Below are 12,142 nucleotides of genomic sequence, written 5' to 3' on the forward strand. Positions count from 1 at the left end.
AACTAGATATGAATGAGAGGCCTGCTTCCAAAGGGGCAGTAAAAACCCAACCTAGGTCATTGCAATAAAGAGAGCGGTAAGGCCACATAAAAGAAACCTATACATAATTACCTAAAAGCCCCATACAAAGTGAGCAGTCACAGGAGAGATAATGTGTTAGGGTCTCTTGCTCTAAAAATATTAAACATACTCTGTATAAGCTAAACTTGGCAAGGAGAAGTTAGATATTATTCTTTTTTCATTTACATTCTCTTACTATTTTTACAACTCTTGGTACAATACTTTGAAAATAATAAGCATAAGTCGAGTGATGGTGGCGCATGCCTTTAATCCCAGAACTTGGGAAGCAGAGGTAGGTGGATCTCTGAGTTCGAGGCCAGCCTGATCTGTAAGAGCTAGTTTCAGAACAGCTAGGGCTGTTACACAGAGAAGCCCCTGTCTCGGGGGAAAAAAAAGAAGAAGAAGGAAGAAAGAAAGGAAGGAAGGAAGGAAGGAAGGAAGGAAGGAAGGAAGGAAGGAAGGAAGGAAAGAAAGAAAATAATAGGCATAATAAGTGCTTGATTGAATTGAATTTAGTCAAATTTAATTTATAGTGTGATTGTTGTTGAGCCAATAATTATTATCTCATTTTTAATAATGATGTCAGTGTATAAACACAATTTAAGAAGCACTGACTATTTTTCCTGATAGGCAGTGTATGTTGTGGCAGAGCCTTTGAGGATTGGCCAGGTGCTCAATTTGATTTCACGTGACAATATGTTGTAGACCTTTTTCATGAAGCATTATTAGAACACCTTAACCTGGAAATTAAAATGAAGTTGAGATGTTATCTCTGTGAGATGCGATGTTTCTCTCCAAGGACTCCTAGCAAAAGAAGCTATCTTGGGAATAAAATTGTTTTCTAGGAGCACAGAATGGGTGGAGACCGGAAGCATAAAATAAAACTGGTAGGCTTCCTAGGGGCTATCTACTTTCACGTCTTCTAAGGGCTTTACATCAAGACCACTCATCAAAAGCCAATCTAAACATTGTGTTCCTACTAATATTTTCTTTCCAAGCTAAATGCTTGGTTGACGTGAGCAGTACCCAGTATCGGCAGTGTAATCGCAGAAGACTCCTCTGGAGACTCTGCGAAGGCATCCCATTCAACCAGTTCTTCCTTCCCGCTAGGCTTGTGAACTTCATTTTGTAAAAGGGAATTGGGAAGGCATAGAGAGAAATTATTTGAGGAAAGTCTCAATAACTTGATAACTCACACATGCCTTTCTTGATCACAATGCTTCCAAGATTTTACGGATATTTTTAAAATAAATTTTTCTGGATCAAATGAACATTATATTCCTGTTCTTTCATTTCTAACTCCATCCCTTAAGTCATGCCCATCCCCTAACTCTGAAACTGTATTATCCGTCACAGTCACCTGAAGTGATGCTTGAATGTAGAGATGCCCTCCCCATCAAGGCCATGCAAGGATTTACAGTAGTTTAAAACCTATCCACTGCCCTGAAGAACAGCCCTGCTTTACACACCAATTCATTGGCTGCAAATGTGGAAGTTAGCTGACATGACAGACAGAAAAAGAATTTGTTAAAATATGTAAAATGCGAATTCTTGATAAAAGGTACAGATAAATATGCATAAAATTTTAAATGGGGCCATTTGTTTATTATAATAAGCAGTATAAGAGATTTCCCAGTTACAGACTTGCTTTAAGTCCCAGATCAATGCCTCTAGCTGGATGGCATCAGAACTGGATCTGAGCCACCCTCTTCCCTTCATGCTTTATGATTTTCATCACTGGGTGACCTTCATCCTGGGGCAGGACCCTCCTCATCTCCAGCTGTGTTTCCCAGTACACTTGAGGAGTCAGTGTGAGGTTTACCTCCTCCTCCAAGGAGTCCCATGTTTCCAGTCAAGGATGGCAAGGATGGCATCCGTGTAGAGCTCCTCTGGTAGTTTCATTTTTTTCACTATGTATATGGACTTATTACAACTCAGAGCTTAGTGTCATCCTTCAGGTGAGTCTGACTGTGATCCTCCCCGTGGGATCCACTGGTTATGATTTTATATCAGACTTATATCAGATTTATATCAGATAACATTAACCATAGTGCATTCCAGATCCCTAAAAATTAACCATTGGATTTTTATTTCTTTTCAAACTATTATGGGATCTCATTTCTTTTTCTAACACTGTAAAGGGAAACACATGGCAGCCTTTCTCCATATGCTACAGCCACAGTGTGCAATAGATGTGTGGTTAGTAACGATGCATTAAAATATCCTGCTTTCTCATGAATGAGTTGAACCTGTAAATCTCAAGAGAAATGGTTTTTTAAATATGTGTGTATTTATTTATTGGAGGGACATTGCACATGTTTCACATACCTGTGGAACTCAGAGGACAATGTCACGGATTTCTCTCCTTCCACCGTGTGGGTTCTGAAACCGAACTCAGTTAACCTGTCATAGCCGCAAGCTCCTTTGCCTCCTGCTCCACCTTTGTGAGTGCAGATGAGCACATGACCCAAAGGGGAACTTAACTAATGATCGCGGTGGCAAGTCTCATATTTACAACACATTTTAACTGTTAAATGCAAAACCAAAATGGAGTTCAAGAAGAAAACTTGCAATATGAGGCAAGCATCTTCATAACTGGGGAAAGAAACTGAAAGAATTTGGAGGAGAAGGTTTGTAATTCAACCTGAGAAAGATAGTAAATTTCAGTGCTTCTCTGTTTTCTCTCAAAAATGAGCATGCCGCCTAAAATGCATACAGTGCTTTATCATCTGCTGTTTTCCTGTGAAATTTTTCATTGCTCCTCACAGCTGAGAGAGGTGTATAACTTTGTTTCCCTTATGAACAACTGAAGGTGCAGTGTGCTGTCCACACCCACGTCTCTGATAGGAGAAAACAGATTTCTGCATAGAGCATTGATTCCGACAAACATCAAATCACTGTGTTAGGCTTCCTATTCTGAGATGAAACACCAAGAGCAAAATCAAGATAAAGAGAAAAGGGTTCGTTTTGCTTGTACTTCTACATCACAGTTCATCTCAAGTAAGTCTGGGCAGGAACTTGGAGGCAGAAGCTGAGGCCAAGGAGGAATTCTGATTTCTGGCTTGCTCCTCATGGCTTGCTGAGCCTGCTTCCTTATGGAGCCCAGGACCACCACCCCAAAGGTGGTCCCTCTACAATGGACCTCCACTTGAATCACTTATTAAGAAAATGCCCTACAAGCGTGCCTAGCCTGACCTTACGGGGCATTTTCTCTTTAGTATATTTGTTTACTTGATCTCTCTCTCTCTCTCTCTCTCTCTCTCTCTCTCTCTCTCTCTCTCTCTCTCTCTCTCTCTCTCTCTCCTTTCGTTACCATTCTTAAGAAATCTGCTATTTTGCACATTAGGGTTCCAGAACCCAAAAACATCAAGAGTGAACAAGGCCTGAATAAATATTTAGTGAAAGAAGGGTGTTTTGAGCCTCTGAGCTAGAAGACTAAGCTCAGGTAATGTCCTGAGCTGGAGAGTGGCAGGGGGTGCTTCATTGGTTTCTGACAAACTCATATGACGAGGGGCTGAGCCCTTGTGGCCGCCTCACACCCCACCTCTATGAGGCCTGTAAAACTCCTTGAAGCTATTTTTACTTGATGTCTACGTGTCCCTTAGACTATTAAATTAAATATTTCATTTGAGAATTGTCATGGGGAAAAGACAATGGCTATGATGTGTGTCTGTGTGTATGCACGTGTGTGTGATCTTTTAGTTCTAAGGATATGAAAATTTTCTTATGCAGCTACTTTTCTCGTTGTTGTTACAGAGTGTCTGACAGAAACAAACTGAGACAGGAAGGTTGATCTTGGCGCACAAGTTCAGGGTTTCAGCCTGTTGTGGCAGGGAGAGGTGGCTTTGGTGACAGACTCATTCCTTCTGGCCCGCTTCAGCCAGACAAACCCCCACCTCCTGAAGACTCCACAGCCTTCAGAATCATGTCCCAGTCTGTGGACACAGCATTCAAAACATGGACCTGTGGGAACATTTCACCCTCGAACCATAGCAGATAAGAAATCAAATAAATTGCTGCAGTTAAGTTTTCTACAAACTCACAAGCATACTTTAAGGATACATGATGTGAGGACTGGAGTAGTGAATCTTAGCTTTTAGAGTGCTTGATGAAAATACACAAAGCCCTGGGATTGATCCTCAGTTCCATATAAACTGAACTTGGTGACACACACCTAGAATCCCAACACGCAGGAAGTAGAGGCAGGAAAGAAAACGTTTGGGTATTTCAAATCCAGTGTGCAATCAAAATAATCAACTCAACTTGGTTCTCATGCACTGAAGACTATGGTTGCCATGGAAAAGCCATGTGGGCAGAAGTGCACAGATTAGGAAATTAACATCTAAGGAGGAGAGAACTGAGGGGATTTTGAGGGAATGCATCCTATCCCCGTTGTTATGGAGCTTGATTGGGTGACTTAACAACAGTATAGCTGCATCTATCAGAGCAGAGAAAGGCAATCCAACCTCAGCCACCACCACCTTAACCATGAAGGACAGGGATAAGTGTTGAAGAGGCGTGTTTACTGGTGCACACGCATACTATATGTTTGGAGGATGTATACATTGACAAATTATAGACATTCTACCTCCAATTTCTTTTTTTTTCTACTTAAAATAATTCATAATGAAGTAGATGCCCTGCTTATGGGTATAAATATTAAATCTCTCTAAAATAATATTTATATAATTACAGAAATCATTCCTGAACTCTATAAGTTGGTAACAATCAGATTCTCACAGCAGTTAGCCTGTCAGGACATACCAGATCCCCCATGCCAAGACAGAAGACAGACTTCAGGTAGCACCTCGTATGCTCCAGTGTGAATGTATTTGCCTGGATATGTTGTTATGACATAGCTCCCGGTTCTCTGAGTGGGGTGGAGACTTTTGAAAAGTCTAGCTTTGCTAGCTTGGTTATCATACAGTATTATAACAGCAGCATCACCAGAGAGAGAGCTATTTTACACCCTTGTGGGTGATCCCAGTGTGTGGCCAAAGTTGAGATCCGCTACATCAAAATGGTGGGAATTACGGTAGTCTGCAATATGGCTTCTTATATCTCCCGCCACAAGCCCTTTGAGGCTTTTAAAGGGCCTGCAGCTCTGTGGTCGTAAGAATCATCCATGAAGCTTCAGCAAACATTTCCCTGCCCTCCTACATCTTAGACTTGAGGTTCTGGGGAGACCTGCAAATGCTTTAGAAAAAGGAAGACACTCGTTGAGTCAGTGGTATGGACCTAACCTCTCATGGCCCATACAAGGCTGGAATTACATCATGACATAACACTAACTCCCCAAGGTGTTGTTTATATTCATCTCCCTCTGGTATTTATGATGTCATCATCTCTGTCTGGCTATAACTGGGCTCACACACGTTATAAAGTTACAAAATAGTTCCTCAGTGATGATACTATGGCTGACCAGTATCTCACCTGGTGTAGCAAAGTCAAGGCCTCTGAACATAGCGTCTCTAACCCCACCCCAGGGTGGCTTTAGACCTGAGGGTGTTTAATTCTTTTTAAAAAATATTTATTTATTATGTATACAATATTCTGTCTGTGTGTACGCCTGCACCAGAATAGGGCACCAAACCTCATTACAGACGGTTGTGAGCCACCACGTGGTTGCCGAAAATTGAACTCAGGTCCTTTGGAAGAGCAGGCAATGCTCTTAACTGCTGAGCCATCTCTCAGCCCCTGGGTGTTTAATTCTTTATCACTGATAACTACTTCTCCCTTCTTTCCTTCCTGTCTTGCGCCAGTCATTGGTAGTTTCCCCCTATATACCTGGACTTAAGTAAGCCTAACTATAGACTTACTCTCTATCTCCTATTTAAAAGGTGTGTGGCATCAGCAAATAGCCTACACATATCTCCATAGCAACAAATCCCACTATTTCCTTCATCCCCAGCCTAAAGTTTCTACCTGCAACTGCTTTGAGTTAATAGCAAAACACTGAACCTTATCTATGCGCATTGATTTACATGGTCAAACTCTTTGGTATTAGTAAATTATCTCTGAAGTCAATACTAGTAACTAGTATGATTATACGAAGTAGCATTGCCCTAAGAATATGTTTTTGTTCATTCATGATATGGTTAATGTTGGAGGGGGTTGTTAGTCAGAATACTGCATTACCAAGTATAGCAATATAAAACACATCTAGTTACATAGATGAGAAAGCCCAATTTATTCCCACTTTTGCCAAGTAGCAGGTGTTCGCCAGTCCTTAATGCTTGACAGCTGTTTAGTAAAACGTGCACAGTGCCATCTAGTGGTCTGTTGTCATGATTGCATTTTCTAAATCATTTTGGAATTGAGATGACAGTAGTAAGCAACTCAAAGGTTGTTAGGCCTGAAACAGACTTCATGTTGGTTTCCCAATGAATCCCCAACTTAGCATTTCTTAGTGCTCCTACTTAAATGGTAAAGAGATTGATGATACTTCTTTTTCAGAAATTAGTATGGGGCAGTTAGGAGCACTAGCTGCTCTTCCAGATCACTCAGGTTCAATTCCCAGTGCCCACATGGCTGCTCACAACTGACTATACTTCCAGTCCCGAAGGCTCCAGCACCCTCTTCTGGCCTCTGTGGGTACCAGGCACACACATAGTACACAGACATACATGTAGGAAAAAACCCTTAAACTTTGAAAATAAACAGAAATAACTAGACAGCTACAGAAGTATTGTAAGGTGGTAAAAACTAAAAAAAAGTCTAATCACAGTGTCAGCGGCACCCATAAATAAAATGGACTGGATTGGCCTGGGCATAATTGCATAAGCTTTCAATCCCAACAGTCCTTGAGATGAGTTGACATTTGGGTTTGAGGCCAGCCTGGTCTACACAGTGAGTTCCGGGGCAGTGCTAGGTGTTTTTGCACACCGCCATGCCCTGTGTCATTAATATGATCTCTCCAGAAATCGGTTTTGCTGTTCCCATTTCTTGCCTGTCTGTCTGGATTTCTTTCTTCCATTAGACTCAGAAATAACATTTCCAAGCTGGACTTCATCGTGTAGTTCTCCTTGCTACCTGTGTCTTAATGCTTGGCATAAAAATCAAATCCTGCTCATAGCTATAGTGTGGCCTTGTTCTCCTGGCTCCACCGCAGCCCTCGTGACTCAATTCTGTACCTAGTGCTCTGAGTCTCACTATACGCAGCTAGTGTGTCCTGCCCATGTGACTGAGTGGCACTTGTGTCCTCGCCAGAAGTAGGGCCTAAAGTGGAACAGGAGCCACATCTTCTGCCATATACCTTTGAGCCTCCGTACGTTACTCCTAATTATAAACCCAGTTTTACTGAGATCGTTTGTGATTATCCAACCTTAATATTGGCTAGACCCCATGCTTTGCTGTTCGGTTGAGGCCTTGGGTGTGAGGAGACACAAATACTGAGCACTTGTACTTTAAATGACTTCAATATGACATCTCAATGTTTTATTTGCCCGTGACAATAAGCCATTATTTCCTGTGACATGCCCAGTGTTTCTCGGGGATTGACTCTTTTAAACCACGCTGTGATTAAATGAAGATATTACTAATGCTCTGAAATCCAACTGTACTGAAATATGGTGATTCAAACCACCATTGTGATCCCTCACAGCTGTGCCACATGTCGCTTCTCACTCAAATATGTCCTTGGAAGCCCTTGATTCATTGGTGAGCTGCTTTGGCATTTTCTCGGTCTTCAGATGTGTGATTGTACCTCCATGGTACTCAGTGGCTTTGACGGGTGCTGGAGGGGTGAACATTTATCGTAGCACACACAGACTTCCTGTAGTATTGACAGTACGGAAACAGACAGCCATGTGAAGGGAGGCGCATGGCAGAGGTACAAAACCTGAAGATGAAGCCAGAAAGACATCCTTGAAGATGTGGTGTTGATGCTAAGTTGTGGTGGGTGAGACATAAACGAGAAATAGAGAGGCCAAATTTAAACAAATAGACAAAAACCTTTGCAAGCGAGGTTTGGATTTCACATTAATGAGGAATTTTGAAAGGACATTACAAATTAGGCAAGTGGCCGGTAATATTGCAGTTAAAACCTGAAGTCACTCCAGTCTAATTGTTGTCCCCTTACGTTTTTTAGATACATCCTGAGAAGCAGGCTCAGAGAGTGTACAAATAATGAGAGGAATCACAAATATTACACTAAAGAGTAAAAATAAGCCTCCAAAACTTGCATTGATAAATGCTACATCTCTGGGAGTGCGTAGCAATGCTAATTAAACTTAGATAAAAGCAGGGCTAGGGAGACAACTCAAAGACGAAGAGCACTTGCTGCTCTTTTGGAGACCAGGATTGGGTTTCCAACACCCACATGGCACCTCACAATCATCTAAACCTCTGGTTTCAGGGGATCCAATGCCCTTTTCTGGTCTTCACAATATTGCATGTATGTGGTACACACATATATGTAGGCAAAACATCCATACTCATTAAATAGAAGCAAATAAATCTTTTACAAAAGAGTAAGATATAAAATAATTCAGGAAAGACACTGGCTACCAGCCTCTGCCCACTGTGTGCACACACACATGCGCACATGCGTGCGCGCACACACATACACACCACACACACAAACACACACACACACACACACACACAGGCCTCCATCCAGTCTAGTCTCTCCATTTATAAGTATTTAATGAGAAAATTGAAGCACATGACAACCCAAAAGCTTGTACATAATTTTTCATAATGACTTTATTTGTAACAGCCAGAACCTGGATCATCTCAAATACCCATGAACAGATGAGGCAGGAACCGAACTGTGATGTTTCCATATAGGATATGATCACTAAGCGCAACAGAAATGAGGGAATTGCCCATACCCACCCAATAAAGGTGACATTTAAAATAGTTATGCTAAGTAGAAGCATACAGGTGAACAAATAGAATTCTGGTTATTTAGAATTCAATAAGTTTCTAATAGAGGGAAAGAAAAGCAGAGTTGCCCTGATTGCAAAGAGTGTGCTACAGGGCACACATGAACACTCTTGACAGTGATGGCTCCTGGGAGGTCATAGTCATACTTCAGAGCATACAGAGAAATACTTGCTGAGTATTTCAGGAGAAAGCAACCAAGAATATAATTTCTGACCAGGTTGGTTAAGTAATCTGTGACTTAGTTCTGCTGTTATGTGGCCTTATCCCTCTCTGCTTTCCTTCCTGCCCCATCTCTTATTTCAACCTCTGTGTGTATGTGTGTGTAGGCGTGTGTGTATGGGCATGTAGATGATAGATAGATAGATAGATAGATAGATAGATAGATAGATAGATAGATAGATAGATAGATGATAGATAGATAGATGATAGATAGATAGATAGATAGATAGATAGATAGATAGATAGATAGATAGGAAAATAAAGAAATAAATCCATTTTAAATACTCAAAATGAATTCTGATCTCCTTTGGGCACTTAGAACTCACCTTGTGTTCTTTTCATCTCAAACAGTCACTGTGTTCAGTGGGGAATTTCTTTAATCCCACTCTACTTGAATTTGACTACCAATTTTGCTAGTGACTCTTTTTACATTGACAGTTAACTCCCATGTCCCTCAGTTTTCCTGCATGAAATTGGAATAATGACCATATTTCAAGGGTGTATGTAAGACAGAAAATGGTGACATTAATTGCCAACTTGATAAGGTCCAGCCTCACCTAGAAGCTACACCTTTAAACATGTATATAAGGAACTTCCAGACTTGGTTCATTGACATGGAAGGCCACCCTGCTGTATGGGTAGCACCATTCTGTAGGGTGGGGTCCTAGACTTAATAAAACAGGAAAATTGAACTGGACAGCATCACTGGTCTCTTCCTGCTTCCTGATTGCGGATGCAATGTGACCAGCTACCGTGGCTTCCCCACCGTCGTGAACCACACCCTTTCTTTCTAAAGTTGCTTTTGCTGGAGATTTTGTCACAACAATGAGAAAATACACGTGGTGTTTGGTACGTTACTTGTTGCTAAGTGCATGGTCTTCAAGTCCTGGAGATGGACTTCTAGTGTGCACCCCTCGTGTGCAGCTGAGCACATGTGCAGAACCTAGACAACCCAGGGACTTGTAAGCAGCACGCCATCCTCCTGTGTGCTTGGGGCTAACGTGTTGGCTCTGCTTCCATTGCAGTGCACCTGGTGGACATCTGGAACGTCATCGAAGCCTTGCGGGAAAACGCTTTGAATAACCTCGACCCAAACATAGAACTCAACGTGGCCCGCCTGGAGGCCGTGCTCTCCACCATCTTTTACCAGCTCAATAAACGGATGCCGACCACTCACCAAATCCACGTGGAGCAGTCCATCAGCCTCCTGCTGAACTTCCTGCTCGCAGCCTTTGACCCGTGAGGCCCCTGTGACTGTCAATTGCTCTCTGTGTTTGGGTTCTGTTTTCTTTTGCACTTTTCTTGGTCATTTTCCCAAATGATTTTCTAGATTCATTATACTAGATCCTAGATACCGTTACATTCATGACGTCATTAGATGTTATGTTCACAAGTAAAACTTTAAAGGCTGTAGAGACTAGAGAGTAAACAAACACACAGGAGTGGGGGGACAGATATATCTTACGAGAAAACCTTGATTTTCCTTGTTGTCTGGTTTGTATGGGTGCTCAGAATGTGGTATGATGGCTTGCATGCAGAGTAATTTGACAAAGCATGAAGGAGTCTAACCTGATTCTTTGACATTTAACCTGAGACTGTGGTTTCTGAAGTATCCTAAGAACATCCTAGGCAGCAGGAAAGAAATGGAAGAGTTTCTTGCCTAGCCTAGGAAAGTAACACTGACTGGTGTTATGTGGACTAGTCAGTTGGGTGCCACAGTGAAGCAATGTGCCCCGTCATGTACCACAGCTGAAACGTAGCCTCATTATCCCGGAACTCCCTCCTCATAGAGTGCGGAGAGCCTCAGAGCTGGCTGGCACCTTAAAGAGTATTCACACAATCTCGTTTCCCAGACGAAGAGCCCAAAGCACAAAGAGATTGTCACGTCTCCAGTTCTTTGTGGCAGTTGGTGGAGGACTGGGCACCTGGCTATTCTGCTGAGGTTTCTCTTTCTAAGGTGTACATAGTGTATGAAAACTCCAGGAATTACCTGATCAGCCTGGGATTTCAAAAGGACTTTTATCCTCAGCCGCTAATGTTGACCCGACATCTCCACCTTAGCTTTTAACATGTTTTGAATATTAAAAAGGAAGAGTGCAAAGCTGACCTTTATACAACCATATATTTTCACTCTGAACACTTTGCTTAGTCCCCCTGTCTGAGTGCTTTGAAATGTGCACTACGGCAAGGGAGATGTCCCAGCCATGCTAATGACACTGTCCTACTCACCAAGGCCACCAGCCATCACTTTGGAACATAGAATGGTAATGGAAGTGTCCCTGCTCGGTTTGATCAGCATATATTATGTCTCCGTGATGACTATATTGTGAGAAACTTGCAAGTTGAAAACAAATGCTTTTAAAATCAGCTGCCCAAATAGGTTTATTTCCTTGTGCATATTTTAGAACCAGACGATTAGCTCTGGTCTGACCACTGGAGAAATTGGGAAGGGACAGTGAGAGCGGACTGTGGTTCCACATGGCAGATGTGGCTGATGATAAAATAGAACTGGGTCATAGAATTTCTGTAACAGAATTCCCATCCTGAGCCCTTACCAAGAACACAATGGAGTCTGAACTTGCACTGAAGCTTGAGTGGGGACCCATTTGCTTAAATGTGTGCTATCCAGCATCCAATTGCTGCGTCAAATACCTGAGATAAGTAACTTCGGGCGGGGGGGGAGTAAGGTGGTCCGTTTGGGCTCACAGTTTCCACGGTTTTGGTCCAGGTTCACTTGGCACCATTGCCAAGGGGGCTGTGGGTGAGGCAGTCTACCAGAAAACATATGTTCACTTATTGTAGTGATGAGACGAGCAGGCCTGCTTTTCATCCCGCCTGGATCTCACATGGCTAGCTTTACACCCGAAATAACAACACACAAACTGTATTCATTTAAACACTGCCTGACCCATTAGTTTCAGCCTCTTCTTAGCTAATTCTCACATCTTGCTTTAACTCATATTTAGTAATGTGT

General features: G+C 42.2%; 1 protein-coding gene across 1 annotated transcript in view; it reads left to right on the top strand.

Annotated features, from left to right (window-relative positions):
* The window catches only part of Dtna (dystrobrevin alpha), a 266,220-nt gene that overhangs the window by 166,797 nt on the left and 87,281 nt on the right, over nucleotides 1-12,142 (top strand). The window contains exon 5 of the mRNA XM_038329659.1: nucleotides 10,194-10,407. Within this exon, the coding sequence (XP_038185587.1) occupies nucleotides 10,194-10,407 (214 nt within the window). The remainder of the gene's footprint in view (nucleotides 1-10,193; nucleotides 10,408-12,142) is intronic.

Source organism: Arvicola amphibius, chromosome 5 (genome assembly GCF_903992535.2).
Source record: "Arvicola amphibius chromosome 5, mArvAmp1.2, whole genome shotgun sequence".
NCBI classification, from domain to species: domain Eukaryota; kingdom Metazoa; phylum Chordata; class Mammalia; order Rodentia; family Cricetidae; genus Arvicola; species Arvicola amphibius.